The sequence below is a fragment of the Saccostrea cucullata genome, unplaced genomic scaffold (assembly GCF_032062105.1).
Source record: "Saccostrea cucullata isolate Sc308-1 unplaced genomic scaffold, CSIRO_AGI_Scuc_v1 ctg1161, whole genome shotgun sequence".
NCBI lineage: Eukaryota > Metazoa > Mollusca > Bivalvia > Ostreida > Ostreidae > Saccostrea > Saccostrea cuccullata.
Genome location: NW_026923477.1, coordinates 150,525 through 169,569, shown reverse-complemented (window position 1 = coordinate 169,569; position 19,045 = coordinate 150,525). Strand labels below are relative to the sequence as shown.

Sequence of the window (19,045 nt, the reverse complement as noted above, 5' to 3'; positions counted from 1 at the left end):
GTTTTCGAAATAATCAATTCCTGAGGGGGAGTATTGAGTTGGGTAATGTAGAAAATCCTTGTGAAAGGAATCGATTTTGTTTAAAAATAATATTATTGAATTCCGACACAATATGAAATAAACAATTTTTATTCATTTAATATGAACCAAGGATCTTGTATAATATGCTTATCATTGATATCAATATCGGTATGTGTAAGTTTACACAGAGCAGGCACATCTCAAAACCTGAATATGAACTATTAGATATTTAAAAATAAAACCATTTTTTTTAATGTGTAAATAAATATAAGGATGATATGAGTTGATTTTTCTACGCTTTTGAAAAAAAATTATAGAGAGAAAGTTTCAATTCGGTTTCAGCATGCGGAAACCATATGGAATCGAAATCAATAGTAAAAAGATCATATGCATATGAGTTGATTTTTCTAACCTTTTGAAAAAAAAAATAAAAAAAAGTTTCAGTACGGTTTCAGCATGCGGAAACCATATGGAATCGAAATTAATAGTTTCCGGAAACTGAAACCTACTGAAACTAAAACATATCGTTAAATTGACGTTTCATTAAATTTTACATTGGTTTCCGTTTTGCGGAAACTATTAGGAAACAAACCTAATGGTTTCAGTATACGGAAACCCTACTGAAACTTGCTGAAACTATTATATAGTTTCTGCATTGCGGAAACCATACAGGAAACTTCAACGCCAAGTTTCAGCAAGGTTTCCGCATAGTTTCAGTTTTGCGGAAACTAGACTTTTCATCCAGTGTGTTTTTAGTTGAGTCATTTTCAATTTGAGAAACAAATTTGGTAGACTGTGCAGCACGTCTATCAACACTTCGTAATTCCCACTTGGCAATATCAGCATATGAAACGGGTACTTGACGCTGATCGTTTTCTACCCTTCCTTTACCACAAAGTATTGTTGGAAATGACAAATACTCAGCCATTTGATCTTGATACAAACTACGTGGACGTTGTCCCTATTCTGGAGCAAATGTGAGGATCTGATTCATATCATACGAGTCACTGTCTAGTAATGTATCACAATTTCCATCCTTACCACTACTATCAACTTCACAGATTTCATCAGAGTCTGATTCATCTGATTGGTCATGCATTGTTAAAGCTTGATTGTTGTGGCCCTCTATAAACTCTCTCATTAATTCGCTTGCTGAATTGGTAACCTCATGGAACCAGTTGTCATCTATGTTTATGTTTGAATTCTGATAATATTCACTATTTTTCATTAACCAATGTAAAGCAATCAAAACCTTTGTCGGTCTGATATTTTCATGACAATAAGAATGCTGAAAAGATAGTTTTCTTTTTAGCTTCACAGGTATTGTGATATTTTCATCAAGTCTCCTGGGAAGACTATTGCTTGTTGGTTGTATGTCAACTGGCACATTTACAACATTTCCTTTTACAGAATACTGCCCTCCTCTTGGTAATTCTCTTATCTGCATGAAAGGAATTCTTAAGGATACAAGTTTTTCTTCCAATGGTAACAAATTTAGTTCACTTGGTTTCTGTATCCATGTCATTCCATTTGCAAAAGAGAGTTTTGGAGTTCGCCTTTCTTTTAAGCTTGAATTGCAGGTATTGCATATCCATTCCTGCCCATTTACAGACTTTGTATTAGTAAGATACTTTCTCTTGATTTCAGCATCCAACAAAACATTATCAACATTTGAAACACTTTCATGAAACCATGTCTGTTGGCAACATATCCAGACAAACACAGGACACAATCTTACATTGTTGTGAAAATTGTCAACACATTCCACTACATCAACTCCAAATTTACTTTTTCTGTATCTTTGTTTTTCAGTTTCAATATAGTCAAAATTCTCCCACGAGTGTGCTTTTGATTGTTTTGCAGCAATATTTTCTGATGTTCTATATTCTTCATTTTTTCTTTTTTCTTTCTTCTTCAATCTCTCTTTTTCTAACTGGTTAGGATTTTGTCTCATTTCCTTTTTTTTTCATTAAATCTCTCATTTGCTCATCATGCCTGTACTTCTTCATGCCTTTTAATTCTCTTACTGTTCCTTTCCTTGTTTTTAAATTTTGCATCTTGTCGCTTTTTCTCATACTGTCTCTTTCCTTGTCTTTAAACTCTGGATCTTGTCGCTTGTTTCGCTTGCTGTCCCTTTCTTTTCCTTTAAACTCTGGATCTTCTCGCTTGTTTCTCATACTGGCTTTTTCCTTGTCTTTAAACTCTGGATCTTGTTTGTTTCTCATACGGTCTCTTTCCCTGTCTTTAAACTCTGGATCTTGTCGCTTGTTTCTCATACTGTCTCTTTCCTTGTCTTTAAACTCTGGATCTTGTCGCTTGTTTCGCTTACTGTCCCTTTCTTTTTCTTTAAACTCTGGATCTTGTCGTTTGTATCTCTTACTGTCCCTTTCCTTGTCTTTAAACTCGGGATCTTGTCTCTTGTTTCTCATATATTCTCTCATGTAATCCTTTTTGTCTTTCTTTAACTCTGTTTTTAAGTGACCAGTTTTACTACCAACAGATTGTTTATTTGTGATGGCAGTTGTTGTTGACTTATCTAATCTACAATATTGATGTACACTTTGATTATTGCTTTGGAAGCTATGAATAAGTGTATGAAAGGCAACAGACATCACTTCAAATTCAGTTGCAAATTCAATGTGCATACTTTCATACATTGCATACAGAAATCCTAACAAATCATCTAAGCAGCAACAGTGTCTCATCAGAGACTTTCCATCACAATCAGACAAACCATTTTCCCCATGAGAATGCGAGTCAAAAAAATAATAATCATTGTCTGAAGCTTTATACAGTGCTGAACATATCGAGCCAATCATTATTAATACATATCGAGATAACCCCAATGCCTGTTGCAGACATTCATGTAGAGTTTGAAATTGATTTTTGTTATCAGCTGTAACTAATATGCCAAACAGTGTTTCAAACATATCAACCATGTGGTGAATTTCACCAGAATCAATATGAATTGGTAGTTCATCAAACATCAGTAATCTACTTTTCAGTTTTCCAGCATTCTGAAGATTCTTAACAACTGTGTTGTACAAATTATCTCCCTTGAGTAGAGTCTGATCTAAAAAGGAACTAGTGAATGAAAAATTTTCATATGAACTTGTCTACATCATAAGTGAATTACATATACACTGATTACCTCTAGAAAATGATGAAAACCTCATGTTTCCCTGATGGAAAGACACAAACAATAGATTATCTGAATTCTGATGCAGACAATTACCTTGCAGTGCATGTGATGTGTTGTTTCATTTGGAATAATGTTCATTGTAAATTGAGTTATATTCTGAGTTGTAATCTGAGAGATATTCTGAGTAAGCAACTGAGACTAATTCTGAATAAGCAACTGAGATGAATTCTGAGATAAATTCTGAGATAAATTCTGATTCAAAGTGGTCTCAGGGAGAGCCGCAGAGACCACTGTCACAGGGGTGGTAGAGATCACCCCTGCCGGTTTAGATGTCATAGGTGTTAGGACGTGGCCTACACCCAGAGGCACAGATGGTTTGACGTGGCCAACATCTGTGGGGTACTTGTCACCCACATCTGCCTTACAAGATTTCGTCTTCTTCATAGCAGCTTTCTACCAAGTCTTCTTTCTAGGCATCCTGTGATCTACAAAAAAAATAAAAATGTTAAAATCTATACTTTAAAGGATTGATTAGAGTAGTATATACTTGATAGTTGATACATAAACACATTCTGAAATTAACAATGCTGCCATCACTGACACTTTAAAAATTACATGTAAAACATAAGCCAACATTCATTGAAAGATGGTCCTTTGGATGAGACAGTATAAACGGAGTTCCTGTGTTTAAAAAATTCTCTCCCTGCTCAGTGGCCCCTAGTGCCCAGTACAGAAGAGATTTTGGAGCTCCCCACCGGTAAGTGGTGGAGTCTTCATATGAGTAAAAAATCTTGAGACGTTAAACAATATGCAATTATTTAAAGAGGGATGCAAGTTACATGTAATTGGTCAACCATTTTCACATAAAACTTACCTTTAATTAAGATGTGTCACTCATTTCCAAAATTTTTATGCACCATATAACACTGTATAAATTTATCCAACATTTACTGGCAAACAGTTTTGCTTTAATCATCCAAATAACAAACATGTACCTAACTTTTGTGGTATTTCATAAAATTTGACAGATTATTTTTTTCAGGAAAAAAGCTCTACTGTTTTGAACTTATAACAAAGACACTTGGAACTGATAAAAGTTACATCTTCTTAAAAGTATATCATAACTCAATATCAAAAGTCATGACAAAGATTTTCATATTGCATAATCCCACTCCAAAAAGTCTTGTCACAAGTATGGTAAACCTCAACAAAGAGCCTGCTGAAATTTCAAGCATTGTGATGAATAGTGCTGAGAAAACTGTGATGAAAATTTGTTTTGTATGGTATGAACAGATAATCAGGAAGTTGAAATCAGATTTGACTGAATATTGAATGAAACTAAGGTGCAACTTAAAAAAAAATAAAAATCAATACTAAAAAATATGCATTGATCACAAATTATGTACTTATTCTTACAGCGACCTTAAACTTGTCCAAATGATCCTGGGTCAAGGTCATACATGTAGCACACCATCAGGTCACAAACAATCTTTGAGTAAATAGGAACTCACCAAGTTTATCCATAATAAAGATATGGACTGCACACGAATTATGAATTTTTCTTTTAGCGACCTTAAAGGGATAGTCTCTAAGGTTCGTTCAAACAAAATAATATACTTTTTTCTGTATTTGGTATAACAGACCCTGTCAAATTATTTAGATCTGTCAAGATTTGCACACAACAGAGTGCCTTACATATCACTTATTTAATAAACAAACTGCCGGGATGAATTTTTATCATCCACACAAAAATTCGGCTTTTATCTTTGCTCCATTCACGAAGACCCCTGCTGACCCTCCTCGTAAAACAAACTGCGCATCCCTGACCGAGGTCAAAGTAGCCGAAGATGTTGGAGGAGAAGAGATCAACACGTGGGAGAAAACGATCTTTAACAGATTCAGCAAGAAAACGAAACAGAACTTCAGTTGTGTCAAAATACAATCAAGGCAGAATAGCTATAGCCCAGCAGGCATTTCAACGTTGATTCAACGTTGAATCAACGTTGCACTTCAACGTTGAATCAACGTTGAATTTTGGTTGCATATGAAAGTTGAGGCAACGTTGAAACATAACGTTGTTTCAACGTCAATTTTCAACGTTGAATAAACGTTGAAAATAGGTTGAATTTTTGGTTGATTTATGGTTGATTTTTGGTTGCAAATAAAAGTTGATGCAACGTTGAAGCTTCAACGTTGTTTCAACGTCAAATATCAACATTGAACAAAAGTGAACATTGGTTGTAATTAGGTTGAGATTTGGTTGAAATTTTTTGGTTGTACAAACGTTGATATTTGGTTGAAATCACGTTGAATTTATATTACGTTTTACTTTATAAACAAATACATTTCAAATTCTAATAATTTTTTTTATTCAAGTTGCGTAATATTTATATAAGTTATAATCCAGTATAACGATTGTGAGAGAATTCACTTTAGTTTGTATTTTAAAGAAAAACACAAATTTGGATTCAATCGCTGAATCTCAAAAATCACTGCCTGACAAGATTTATATTCCTAGTGAAAAAAGGGTCACAGTTATCACATCAAAATTCTTCAAAGTACGCGTCTGTCTTACACTACTAAGTTCCACAAAGTGGCGGATCCATTGATTTTGATCACGCATATATATCTGTAGTTAAGTCCCACGAATGAAAGAAATGAACAGGAGAATCCACCCTCTAGAGCAAAAGCCTATTAATAAAAGAAATAAAGATGTGAAAGAAATTTGTTCGATACAATGTACGTAACACGTTATTTCAAACGATATTAAATATACATGAATAATTTAAAAAATCAGACAAAGGAATATTTTCCGGTACTTGAATTTAATTAACATGATTATTAATAAAAAGAATTATAGTTAACTTCATATTAAAATTCGTATTAGTATGCTTAATTGCTTATAAAAAATTATTACTAAAGAAAATGTTATAGACATACATAGACATCATGGACATAGTGTACTTACAAAATGTTGCATTCCTTTGTATAATTTTCACGGGCAAAGAATCTGATGCAATCAAGGCGGACTATATACAATCAATTCCCTGCACCACTGGTTGATTGAACCATACGATGAACTACAATTAATTTTAAAAATTGTATAATATATTAGTATACTTATATTTCATTGTTGCTGATGCTGAAGTGGGTCTGCCAATGTTGTTTTGATTTGCTCGGCGACCCACGAATATTATTGCCACGACAGTACTCGCCACATACAAATAAATAATAGTTAATTTTAGTGTTGTTGAATTTTCTCTATATAAATAAATTAGTATACTTATATTTCATAACCAAATGAATATTTACATTACACATAATACACGAACCAAGGATGTGCATTTCACGTAGATTTTACATATACTTATAAATCAAGAATTAAATGATGTACAGAAACTAAATAAACTTAATTTCTTAAATCCATGAAAAGGAAATAATACTTACTGAGCCGAAGTTGATATTCCAGACTTAATCCTTGTGTATGTAGCTTGAAAACACATTAAATATGAACAGCATGGAGACGCGCACTTCTTGTCCATCAGTTGAATTCAAATTTTGACCTAGATAAGCTGCAGCTATACTCTGCCGAGCAAGAAAATTGCATAACAAGGTTATCCTGACACTGAAACTGACCAACTAAGCGAGAGGCACTCCTTATCTGATATCTCGAAGGTTTTGGGGGAGTGGATCTTAAGTAATGCTATTTGACCGGGGTAAATTGTCAGTGTGAAAATTGTTATGTGTTTATTTGAATTATTCTTTTAAATATGTTTTATGAAAAAAAGATTATAGAATTAATACACACAACAAAAGCACAATCTGATAGAATAAGACTTCTTAGATTCGCTCGATCTGTATAACATTTTGCGCAAGAGTATACGGCACGGATCTATATGAGTCTAATTTTAGGAACATTAATTTGGAATAAATAATTATTTTTATTAATTCTAAAGTAACATGGAATTAAAGTGAGATGTTGGATAAAGATGTCATTTATTTATTAAAAGCTTATATCTAACATATTTTATAAATATGTAAAAAAAAATGCATTCATCTATTTATTAAATTTAACAAAGATACTAGCTGAACTTGCACAACTCTTTTGAGTAAATCAATTCATAATGCATGTGTTTCATTTCATATTATGTATAATTATATATATATATAATATTTTCTAACAATGCATACAACTGTGTGTATCTTGCGAAAAATCGCATAAATTAAGAGTTAAAGACACCTTTGTATTTTGACCTTAAAAACTAAAATGCTCAATACTCATTGCGCATTTTTTTCCTAACTTTCCTAAAGTTGAAAATATATTAGATCTTCCACGTTGTTTCAACGTTGAAATCAACAAACAATCAACTTTGCATTATAAACCTTGTTTCAATTCTATAATATCAGAAAATACTCAACGTTGAAAACGTGTTGAATCTTCAACGTTGTTTTAACATTGAAATATCAATAAACTTCAAACGTTGAGAATTTGTTGCAGCTTCAACATTGTTTCAACGTTGAAATATCGACAAGCATTCAACGTTGAAAATATGTTGCAGCTTCAACGTTGTTTCTACGTTGAAATATCAACGAACATCAAACGTTGAGAATATGTTGCAGCTTCAACGTTGTTTCAACGTTGAAATATCGACGAACATTCAACGTTGAAAATATGTTGCAGCTTCAACGTTGTTTCAACGTTGAAATATCGACGAACGTTCAACGTTGAAAATATGTTGCAGCTTCAACGTTGTTTCAACGTTGAAAAAAGGTTGAGGATTCAACGTTGAAACCTCAACGTTGAAACAACGTTGAAATATAGTTGATCAACGTTGCAATCTATATTCCACCTCCTTTCAACGTTGAAACAACGTTGCGTGCCTGCTGGGAGGTGGTCAATATGATCGTTGGATGGAATTAAAAGAGACGCTGCAGCTTAAAACTCATGCCGATGTAGCAGAGTACCTTCTTGATCGGTAAGTAATATAATGTTTATTTCCACAAAAACTGCTTAATAAATCTTGACTTCAGTATAGGTATTTAGAAGTAGAAATGAGTCTTTTATTTTTATCTAAAACTGCAATATTTTAGAGAGAAAATGGGGATTAAGCCGATTAACAAATGTAAACAGTATGTAAACAAACTGGGAAAGTTGATGGGGCCCCCAGGGGGTACGCTTTCTTTGTTTAGCAAATGCTATAGGGATTAACAAAAGATAAACCTGCTGCTTTACTAATTTTGTTTGTGCAATAATAAATATGATGCTATATAAAGTATTTTAGATAAAATTGCTGACACTACATTGAAATTAATTAAGAATAATGAACCAATATGAACATAAATGTCTATATAGGAATGAAACCTTGACGTTTGAAAGTTCTCCCAAGAAGGTTAAAACTGCATTAAGTGCAGTGACATCAACACCGGGACCAACAGCGACCATTCTCCCACCCAAATTTTCAGATGTGTCTGAAATATCTTCAGATCAAGACAAGGGGGGCAGGTAAATTAACAAGATTGGCAATTAGAATAAAATATTCTTTAAAATTTGAGTAGTATCTAGACCTTATATCACCATTCTTGAAAGATATATTTAATATTATGTTTCTACTTTAAGAAATTCAGATTTATCTGGTGTAGAACAGTTTGTAAAAACTGATAAGAAAACAACAGCTCCAAGCAGTTTCTTGAATCCTTTAGAGTAAGTACAATTATTTAAATCATAGGTATAATATAAAAATTATTTCCATTATTAAGTTATAAGGTTTGATATGCATGCCATCAGAATACTTTTAAATAATATTTGTTATTACTGATTTATGTCATTGTATCTATTATATCAGAATAATTATCATAATCCATGTTGATCTTACAGAAATTTTGTTTTGCAGTCTCTCAATCTGCTTATCAGAAAACTACACCAACGAGGACTCAGAGGATTCATCAGATGAAGATTATGAGCCTAGTTTCATAATGACCATGAGGTATGTTTTGCACGGACACCTTGCGGCTATGCCAGTAAATTATTTAATTTATTTTCATATTTCAATATTTTAAATCTACTGACTAACATTAGAATTATTAATAAAATTTAATCCCTGTCATAAGAGAGGACACTCAGACTGAAGCCATGGTTGAGGACTCTGAAAATTAGGATAGCTGTGATGAGGAATCAAATGATGATCTTCGCCCCGGGTTTGCCTAAATTTTAACTCCAGAAGAGATTGAGGGCTGTAAGGAAGAGCGCCCTTTCCTTGTTTATCTTTCACAGCTTCACACATTAGCTGAATTACGTGTCCTACCAGATTGTCAGCTTAAAGGATGCCAAAAATCAGTGCATTTGGAGAAAACTGTTGTTGGATCGGCACTCTATTTCAAATGGGTACGTACGAAAACTGCCTTGTAATCTCATGTTTTAATAAAATACCAAGGTACTATGAATTGGAAACAGATTAATAAATTATCATATGGTTTATTTATAGAATTGTTCTGATGGACATCAATCTCAGCAATGGTGCTCACAGCCTGTCCTAAACAGAGGAATGCATTTAGGGGATTTGACACTCTCCTCTTCCATACTTCTCTCTGGAAGCAATTTTCAGAAAGTGTCAATGATGGCTAAATTCATGCAACTACCTATTGTGAGCAAAAACTCATTTTATAAAATGCAGAGAACATACTTGATTCCAGCAGTGGATGACTTTTGGACAGAACACCAGGAAACTGTGTTTAACCAGTTTCAAGGAAGAGATCTTACAATACTTGGTAGATATCTTTTAAATTTCAAAACAGACTTTATGGGAAAAAACTTTATGAAAAAATGCTAAAACGTGTAGCATTATTGTCTTAATTTTAACATAAGAATATTTTTTCTTTTTTTCATTCGTGTTTATTTTTTTTAATTAAAGGAGATGGCAGAATGGATAGCCCTGGTCACACTGCTCAGTACTGTTCTTATACATTCATGGAGTATGACACCAAAACCATTCTGCATATAATCACTATGGACAAGCGAGTGACAGAGAAAAAAAGCACAAATCTGGAGAAAGATTGCTTTGTTCAGGGCTTGCGATATCTTCTGGACAAGGGACTTCATATTGTTGAAGTTGTTACAGATGCTCATGTACAAGTTGCTTCAGTAAGGAGTAAGTTCAAACAAAACAACCAATATATATGACTATATAATAAGTAAATCCTCTGTTAAAAAAGGCATACATGTACATACATACATGTAAATTTTTAAAAATGGTTCTTATATGTTAATTTTGCAGAAAAAGACTTCCCAGACATAAGACATTCTTTTGATATATGGCACGGGACGAAAAACTTAGGCAAGAAAATCATCAAGGTAACCTTCAGTTCCGCATAGTTGTATACATGCAGTGTTATTTATATATAAATATTTAATCTTCGCTCAACAAACTATAGTTGCATAATCTTTTTATTATATATATATTTTTGTGCAGTGTGTTTATTCATATCTTCTAGGCAGGTCAGCAGAAATCCCAAAAAGCTATCCTGTCATGGACAAAAGATGTTGTCAACCATTACTGGTACACAGCTAGCATCTCAAACACAAAGGAGGAGTTTGTTGTAAGTTTCCATATACCAAAAAATATATGTAAACTTTGCAAAAGTGCTGCATGTGATTATATAAATTGGTCTAAAACGAATTTTACTTTTCAAGGGGAATTGGATAGGAATCCTCCATCACACAGTTAATGTTCACACATGGGTTTTACCCTATAGTGACATTAATGAATGCAACCATGGACCACTGACTGAAGAGAGAACAAAAGCGTGGTTAGAAAAGGATTCTCCAGCACATGTGGCTCTTCGGGAAATTGTGTTAGACAAACGTCTCCAGAGCAATGTGCCTTACTATCTTAACTGCAGGTCAGTTTTATATCAGAATCAATAAATTTAGATTCTTTTATTACATTGCTAAATAACAACAGTATGTCTAATAAATTATTAATACATTCTTGCATTTTATAGGAGCACAGCAGAACTTGAAAATTTCCAGAACGTAGTTAATGCATATGCATCCAAGCATCACTCCTACAACCCACCTTCATATAGGTGCAGGAATCGACTTGCGGCCCTTGGATCATAACCACCATATAAACAGAAACGTTCTTGTCAAGAAAGATGGAGTAACACAGTAAGCAATATATGAACACTGGCCAATATTTATTGTTGACTTCAACAGTGAGACAAAATAATATGAACAATAATACATAATGAACAAAATATTTTCCTTTCAGATATCAGAGGAGCTACAACAAAAAAGTGGAAGATGGGCAGTTCATCCTGTGAAAGAGAAGAAAAATTTTCCGTATATCCCGTCTTTGCAGGAGAAGACTCTATTGTCAAGAGTGACAGATGAAGTAGGGATGAACCAACCCGTGGTGCTGGAGGTAGATGATCCAAGAAGATTGTCATCTCATCTGGCTCCAATCCCACCCCCTCCCACTGAACAGCTTGTTGTCGAGCAGAAGTCAAGGTTTCTACAACAAGAAAGAGACAATTGACATGTCTTGAACAATCATATCTCCATCTAAAATAAAACACTTTAGAATATAAAATTTTGTTGAGTCATTTTAAACTGTTTACATGTAGCTAGGAAAATGTTGTTAACTCACTTTATCCAAGTCGTCCTCCAATGAAGCCCCTATATTGTCCAAACGCATCTGGGAACTTGTCCCTTATTCACCATACACAACAACTGGAAATCACCCTTCTATTTCTTGCACCTAGATGACCATGATGCCAGAGGATAAATTGGCGGTAGGCTGCATGTCTGTTCCCTCTGTTGATATCTGCATCAGGGGCAGCTGCAAAAATGTCTTCACGGTAACGTCGGGCAACAACCAGTACAAGGTCATCAAGGACAACCCTTTGGAAATCCTAAAAATATAATTAATAATGAATAAAGAAGGATATGGAGATTACGAACAACATTCAATCTCAAAGTCCATAGAACAATACAAAACAAAAGCAGAGCAAACATGGACCTCCAAAACATCAGAGCTGGGATCAGGTGCCATGGAGGAATGAGCATCCCCTGCTGACCGGTCATACTGCCGTGTGCTCATTGTCATGATCGTGAAATAACGTCAATTCAGTGTATAATTAATATTGAATGTTATTATATACATTTAAATTTGTAAAATTTTAACTTTTTTTTTTCATTTGTATATCAGTAAATTGAATTTCTTACTGATACAATTGAGTAGCAGTTTAATGGAGTCTGTCCACAACAGAGTTTTTCAATTTCGGATGGCATCTCTCTGCAGTGGTTGCAGGTACACCAGCTTGGTATGCCATCTGACGGTTGTGGGTGGTACCCTTGCCTCCTTTCATTTTGGGAAGCCTCATTCAAAATGTCAACGACAAATGTTGGGTCCCTGTTACATATAGCTTGAACAAGGTTCCTCGTTATCCTCCTCAAGATTAGATATGGTTTCCTAGAATGATTATACTTTTATAATAAATAATTCATATATACATGAATATGTGAATTAACAGGCCATAAATGAGTTGTATATATACCTTGTATATGCATGAATGAAGGTTATTTTGACTAATTAACTTGTACAATTTTACCCTAAGATGAGCATCTCGCTGCTCCCTTTCAGCTGCAAGTCTTTCAGCAACAGTTTCTTCGGCGATTCTTCTGCGGGCACCTACTCCTCTTCCACCTCGCCCACCTCTTGTCCTAACTCCCCTCGGGCGTCTTCCTCTCCCACGCCCTCTGCCTCTTCCTCTCCCACGCCCTCTGCCTCTTCCTCTCCCACGCCCTCTGCCTCTTCCCCTCCCCCTTCCCAAATCTGAAGAGGATGAGGATTCTGGGGATGAAGACTGTCTTGATAAATTGATATTCTATAATAAAAATTATACATTTGTATTATTCATTCCATAATAAAAATTTTTATTCATAAAAATAACATACATGTTCATGAAATCAATACCTATCAAAAACGCATGATCTTCAATTACTTAATATTTTAAACATTAAAAATATGTCAAAATCTCCATACTTGCAATTATTTTAATTCAGTTTTGTTAACATAGGTAAGTAGTATAAGCCGTCTAGATGGGTGGGTCAACTGAGTGCACTTTTGGGGCTGGGGGGGATAGGTGGGTCAACGGAGTGCAGCCCCTGTGGGGGATAGGTGGGTCAACAGAGTGCAGCCCCTGGGGGATAGGTGGATCAACAGAGTGCAGCCCCTGGAGGGGATAGCCGGGTCAATTCATTACATATAGCCCCCTAAATACGGGGGTGTTTACACTGTGTTTACATTTTACACTACGCTGCTACTACGATTCATAACGCTGCTACTACGATTTTGGCAGCGACTCAACAATTTGATTATGACGTCACGCATTCATTCACAGTCAAAAGCTCAGCCTAGCCAGCCAGCCGGTTTAAACTGGATTTTCCTCAAAACAATAACAAATAACAAGACAAAACAAAGAACACAGCAATTTTATTCAGGTAAAAAAATACAATCATTTACTTTTTCTTCTTCTGGGCCTTTTCGGTCATCAGGGATAGTTTTCTCTTTTGAGTAGTGCTAGGGCCTGGAATCTCTCTGTTGTCTTCCTTTTTCTCTTTTTTTTTGTCTCCTTCTTTCACTAAAGGTTTGGTCTGGTGGGTCCCTGAGATCTTGGGTTCTTGAGGCTTTTTCTCCAGTTTTTGTATTTCTTTGACAAATTGTTGATCCTCCTCATCCTCTGTACACTGATTAGCCCAATGGCCAAATTTCCCGCACTTGTAACACAAATCTTTCTTGGGGCAATCTGGGGCCCAATGCCCTAATTCTTTGCAGATGAAGCATGGATCCGTCTGTCTAGTTTTCTTTTTTTCTCCCGATTCCCCTTGTCTAGCTTCTTTTTTCTGGTAAGTGCTTCCTCCTCCTCTCATTTTATCTTGCATGTTAGTAACTTTCACTTCTAATTTGGATAATTTGGCACGAATCAAACAAAATTCACTGGCGTTGTAAGTTTTCAGATCAGTCAGCTTGTTGTCATGATCACCCACCTTCTCAGCAATATAATTCAGCTTGTTATCATGATGACGCACCTTCTCACCAATATAATTCAGTTTGTTGTTAAGATCACTCACCTTGTTGTTCATATCATTCATTTTGTTGTCAATACCAGCCAGCATGTTGACAATCCCATCCAGAGTTGTATTTAAGATGCCCATATCTTCTTTTTTCGCATATTCTGGAAGATTATACATGCCCAAATCTAATCCCACTGCATCCTGTGACTCTGGCATGGGGGCTCCTACATACCCTTGAGGTGTCACATATCTGGGGTTGTCTGGGGTATTCATCATTGCTTCTGCCATAATATTTTTCACGTCTGTCAAGTTCGAAATGCCAACCAAGAATGACCCTTAAATCCCAGCTCCGCTTTATATACCTGCTGTGGGGCGTGTGCATCAATACGTTTTACCTACGTTTTTTATGCTGACTACACAGGTAATTACTTGGCAGCGATTCAAGTCAGGGGCCCGTGTGCAAAAAAAAAATATGCTGACTACATAGGTAATACTTGGCACCGATTCAAGTCAGGGGACCGTGTGCACCTTTGACCTACCTTTTTATGCTGACTACACAGGTAATACTTGGCACCGATTCAAGTCATGCCAGTGTGCAAAAATACGATTTACCTACGTTTTATACGGGGGGTATAAATGAGAAGAAAAATCTGATCCTTTCTTCACAATCGACTATCATGTCAACCCTGATACACACTCACTCTCTGATTTTAGATGGGTATGATTGTTTAGTACGATGGGCACAGAACCACCAAGAATCTCTACCCCCGGAGGCAGAACAAGTATTTCAGGAAGCCAGCACTATCATGGAAACCCTTCAGGATTTGTGGTTACAATGCCTAGCCTTATCACGTCATGCGACGACCATGGGGAGACTAGCTACCATACATTTTCTATGTCGACATATGAAAACAATTCTGCCCCAGAAATGGTACGGACTGAACCTGACCCGTTATTTCGGAAAGCCTTACAGTTTCCTGACCCATCCCCAAGCGGCCAAAGTGATTTTACTGTGGCAGGACATAGATGCGATGGAGAAAGTATGTATTCATTACGGAATGAAATACCTGGAAATTTCAGACAGGCTAGGAAATCCGTGACTTTTAATACCAGCCTCAATCAAATCTACGAATTACCCCCCGAAGACCGGAGAAGTCCCTGGATGGCCCTAGTAGCGAATCGAATACGATTTCGGAGGAGAATTCGACAGTTAGAAGCTTTGTTAGTTTTTAATAAATAAAAAATCTTGTAATACTACATCACTGTTATGTTATTGTATGACGTCATAGATACACTCGGGTTCGGCCTTTCCCCCTTCAATTTTGCTTTCTCACTGTGGTGGGCGTGTTTACCAAATGGCATGATTTTCTTTTAGCCAATCACATTTGATCACATGATTGGTTTTTCCATGTTTTGCCGCGATTGAAGTATCGTCTGCTATTGTAAATAAATATAGGCCCTCCGAGCGCTCGGCTTCATTCTGTTGTTGCTGGATTCCAGAATACAGACAAAGAGAAAGAAGAAGAAGAAGAAGAAGAAGAAGAAGAAGAAGAAAAGAAGATCATGTCTGCTCATCGTCTGTTTCATGAAAACCTATACCTTATTCCAGGTAGCCAGGTCGAGCCAGTCATCATCGTCCGACGGATAGATAATGGTAGGGAAATCATGAGGATTAATATGGCTAGAATGGAAGTTAATGACCGCCGGAGAAGTCATCCCTACCAGAGAGCATCAGCCCGGTCGCAACCCCCACCACCACCACCCAGACCCTCTGCCCCACAGAGTAGCGCTCGTAACCAGGGGAGAGTTCCCCGCTGGGGATTTTCCGTGCCTACACAGCGAATAATTTGCACATTATGTCTCAGCGACGACGAAGAGAATAATTTCATTTGTTCGCGTTGCTTACAAAGACCAGCTTGTCTTCTGTGTTCCGCCAGACTCATTGACCGCCAGTTACCTTGCCCCTTATGTAGGAACTCGGAGATTATAGTACAGCCTTTGGGAAGAAGACAGGAGTTTAGAGGGGCTGAGAGTTCAGATTCCGAGGAGGAGGAGGACATGGGAACCATGGTAGAACAATTGCTAAGAAACTAGGGATCGCACTTGAAACCAAAATGAAAAAAAAAATCCAAAAAAAAATTTAAAAACCAAAAAGAAAAAATCCAAAAAGTGTTTTTTAAACAACAGCCCTTTTAAGGGCTACCCAATTGTTTCGAAAAGATGCCTTCATATACAGGCAAAAAAGAAACGTTCAGTGTGTGTCTTAGAAAAAAAAATCTTTTTTTCTCTAAAATACAGTCAAAGAAACGATTGTATCTTAGAAAAAAGAGGATCTTTTTAAAAATACAGTCAAAGTAAAAAACGAAACGTTCTGTGTGTTCAAAAAGATTACCTTCTGTACAGTGGGTAAAAACAAGAAACATTGTGTTTCTCTCAAGTTATAACACCAGGTCACTTTTTTAAAAAATGTTTATGTCTCCAAGTACGCCGTAATTTTCTATGTAAATGAGGCGGCCATTGTCGAATCTCGGCAAAGATTTTACCCCAGTGAAAAAGGCTTGTAATCTACCTTGTAGGTCGTTTAAAGTTGTTTCACATTGTTTATAATTGTGATTATGTTATCCCTCACCTATATGTTTGTCGAAAAAAGGAAACTTCAAATAAATATATAAACAATTTCGGACTCGTCAAGAAAGGTCTTAGATTTAGAAATCTAAATATATGTCACATCATGCCAAAAATTGATCAACTTAAAATTCTTTTATCAGGATATCGCTCTATGGATGTATTTGGTATCTGTGAAACATTTTTAAATGAACAAACAGACAACTGTGAGTTAGATGTTGAAGGATTTAATTTTGAGAGGAAAGATAGGTTACTGAAATCAGGGGGAGGATTAATGGTCTATGTCTCCAAAAATTTACATTACAAACGTCGAAATGATTTGAAATAGGTAATATTGAATCCATATGGCTTGAAATTAATATCCCTAATTCAAATCCACTTTTTTATTGTACCACATATAGGCCCCCATCTGCCACCACCTGCTGGGTAGAAAGTCTAACACGGGAGATAAATTGTGCATCCCGCTGTGACGATGCTGAAATTATTTTAACAGGTGACTTTAATATCGACCTGATTAAAGACCCCCCAAGGTACTGGACCTCTGCTTTTGAAGAATATGACTTCACACAGCTAATTAATGTACCTACACGAATTACAAACACCTCATCAACTCTTATTGACCATATTTATACGACCCTACCAGAAAACATATGTGAATCTGCAGTACCGTCAATTGCAATATCTGACCACTATCCTGTTTGTTTTACGAGAAAATTAAATAATAACACCAACAAATTCAAACACACAGAAATAACATACAGAGACTTTAAACGATTTAATGAACATAATTTTCTTGCAGACTTAAAGGAGGTTAATTTCCATTCATTGGAATTATTCTCTGACCCTAATGAAGCACTTAATAAATTTTATTCACTTTTTAATGAGGTATTAGATAAACACGCATAAGTAAAAACAAAAAGAGTTAAGCATGACACAAGACCTAAATGGTTAACTCAAGAAATTCTTCAAGCTCAGCACATGCGTGATACCCTCCATAAAAATAAAGACTTTGAAAATTTCAAAATATGGCGCAATAAAGTTACATCACTAATTGAAAACGCCAAGATTAGTTATTACAAAACAGCTATAGAACGAAACAAAAGTCCAAAACAAATGTGGGATGTACTAAACAATTTAGCCTCTAAATCTAATAATTATATACCAGCTGCACTTGCTAAAAATAATTATATCACAGAGGACACACAAGAAATAGTAGAAATGTTTAATTCTCATTTTTCAAATATTTCTACAGAACTTCTTTCAGGCATAAGTAAGGAGGAAAATGACTTGACAGATCTTTTAGATTTTGTTCAGTCTAAATTGGGAGCAGACAAGTTTTCTATCCCACTCATAAATCATGATGAAGTACTAGCTTTACTCAATAAACTAGATATTAGTAAATCTTCAGGTGTTGATACCATCGGGCCACGTTTATTGAAACTTACTTCACAGATAATACATAAACCTGTGACCCATATTATAAATACTAGTATCAAAACTGGTATTTTTCCCGATAGTTTTAAACTTGCAAAAGTTACCCCAGTCTATAAAAAAGGAAACAGATTAGATCCAAATAATTATAGGCCTATTTCTATTTTACCAACATTATCAAAAGTTATTGAAAAACATGTGGCAAAATATATACGATCTCTTTTTTCGGACTTTGATCTTATTGTAGACTCTCAATCAGGCTTCAGAGAACTACATTCATGCCAAACAGCCCTTACAAAAATAACAGATGAATGGTTAAATGAAATGGACCAAGGTAAACTTGTTGGTACTGTTTTTCTTGATTTCAGTAAAGCTTTTGACCTTGTCAATCATGATATTCTACTTAAAAAACTACAATGTTATAACTTTGACGCAATAACTTTACAATGGTTCAGATCATATTTAAGTGAAAGACTTCAAAGTGTACATCTGTCCAACAAACATTCATCTTATCAGCAAGTCACAGCGGGAGTTCCACAGGGATCTATTCTAGGTCCTCTTCTGTTTTTATTTTACATTAATGATCTTCCCTTATGTATTACAAAATCCAAATTAGACTTATTTGCAGATGATGCCACTTTACATGCATCAAGTAAAGATTCTCAAACTATTGTAGATACATTATCAACGGATATAGCTTTTATAGAAAAATGGTGTTCTCAAAATCAAATGGTTCTAAATGCTACAAAAAC

The 19,045-nt window shown here is 35.4% G+C and overlaps 2 protein-coding genes, 1 long non-coding RNA gene and 1 pseudogene across 3 annotated transcripts; 2 read left to right on the top strand and 2 right to left on the bottom strand.

Moving 5' to 3' along the window:
* Positions 1-5,720: 5,720 nt before the first annotated feature.
* On the bottom strand, positions 5,721-6,860 carry LOC134264104 (uncharacterized). The gene is made up of 3 exons (XR_009991448.1): positions 6,611-6,860; positions 6,132-6,243; positions 5,721-5,854 (listed from the first exon to the last, which is right to left on the bottom strand). It is a non-coding gene; the product is annotated as an uncharacterized LOC134264104 (long non-coding RNA).
* A 1,198-nt stretch (positions 6,861-8,058) lies between these two features.
* LOC134264102 (uncharacterized) lies at positions 8,059-9,409 on the top strand. Its single transcript, XM_062746404.1, has 5 exons — positions 8,059-8,139; positions 8,517-8,666; positions 8,781-8,864; positions 9,055-9,147; positions 9,272-9,409. Exons 1-5 carry the CDS (start codon positions 8,075-8,077, stop codon positions 9,315-9,317), a joined length of 438 nt encoding a protein of 145 aa, XP_062602388.1. The 5' UTR covers positions 8,059-8,074; the 3' UTR covers positions 9,318-9,409.
* A 4-nt stretch (positions 9,410-9,413) lies between these two features.
* On the top strand, positions 9,414-11,842 carry LOC134264100 (uncharacterized; annotated as a pseudogene).
* Positions 11,552-12,925, bottom strand: LOC134264101 (P2X purinoceptor 7-like). Its single transcript, XM_062746403.1, has 4 exons — positions 12,773-12,925; positions 12,387-12,633; positions 11,809-12,073; positions 11,552-11,673 (listed from the first exon to the last, which is right to left on the bottom strand). Exons 1-3 carry the CDS (start codon positions 12,784-12,786, stop codon positions 11,876-11,878), a joined length of 459 nt encoding a protein of 152 aa, XP_062602387.1. The 5' UTR covers positions 12,787-12,925; the 3' UTR covers positions 11,552-11,673; positions 11,809-11,875.
* Between the last annotated feature and the right edge of the window lie 6,120 nt (positions 12,926-19,045).

Coding starts and splice junctions, on each gene's coding strand:
- LOC134264102 (XM_062746404.1), top strand. CDS start 8,075: ATGGAATTAAAAGAGACGCTGCAGCTTAAAACTCATGCCGATGTAGCA. Junction 8,667..8,780: donor GATCAAGACAAGGGGGGCAG/GTAAATTAACAA, acceptor TTCTACTTTAAG/AAATTCAGATTTATCTGGTG. Junction 9,148..9,271: donor AGTTTCATAATGACCATGAG/GTATGTTTTGCA, acceptor CCCTGTCATAAG/AGAGGACACTCAGACTGAAG.
- LOC134264101 (XM_062746403.1), bottom strand. Junction 12,074..12,386: donor ACTGCTACTCAATTGTATCA/GTAAGAAATTCA, acceptor TTATATTTTTAG/GATTTCCAAAGGGTTGTCCT.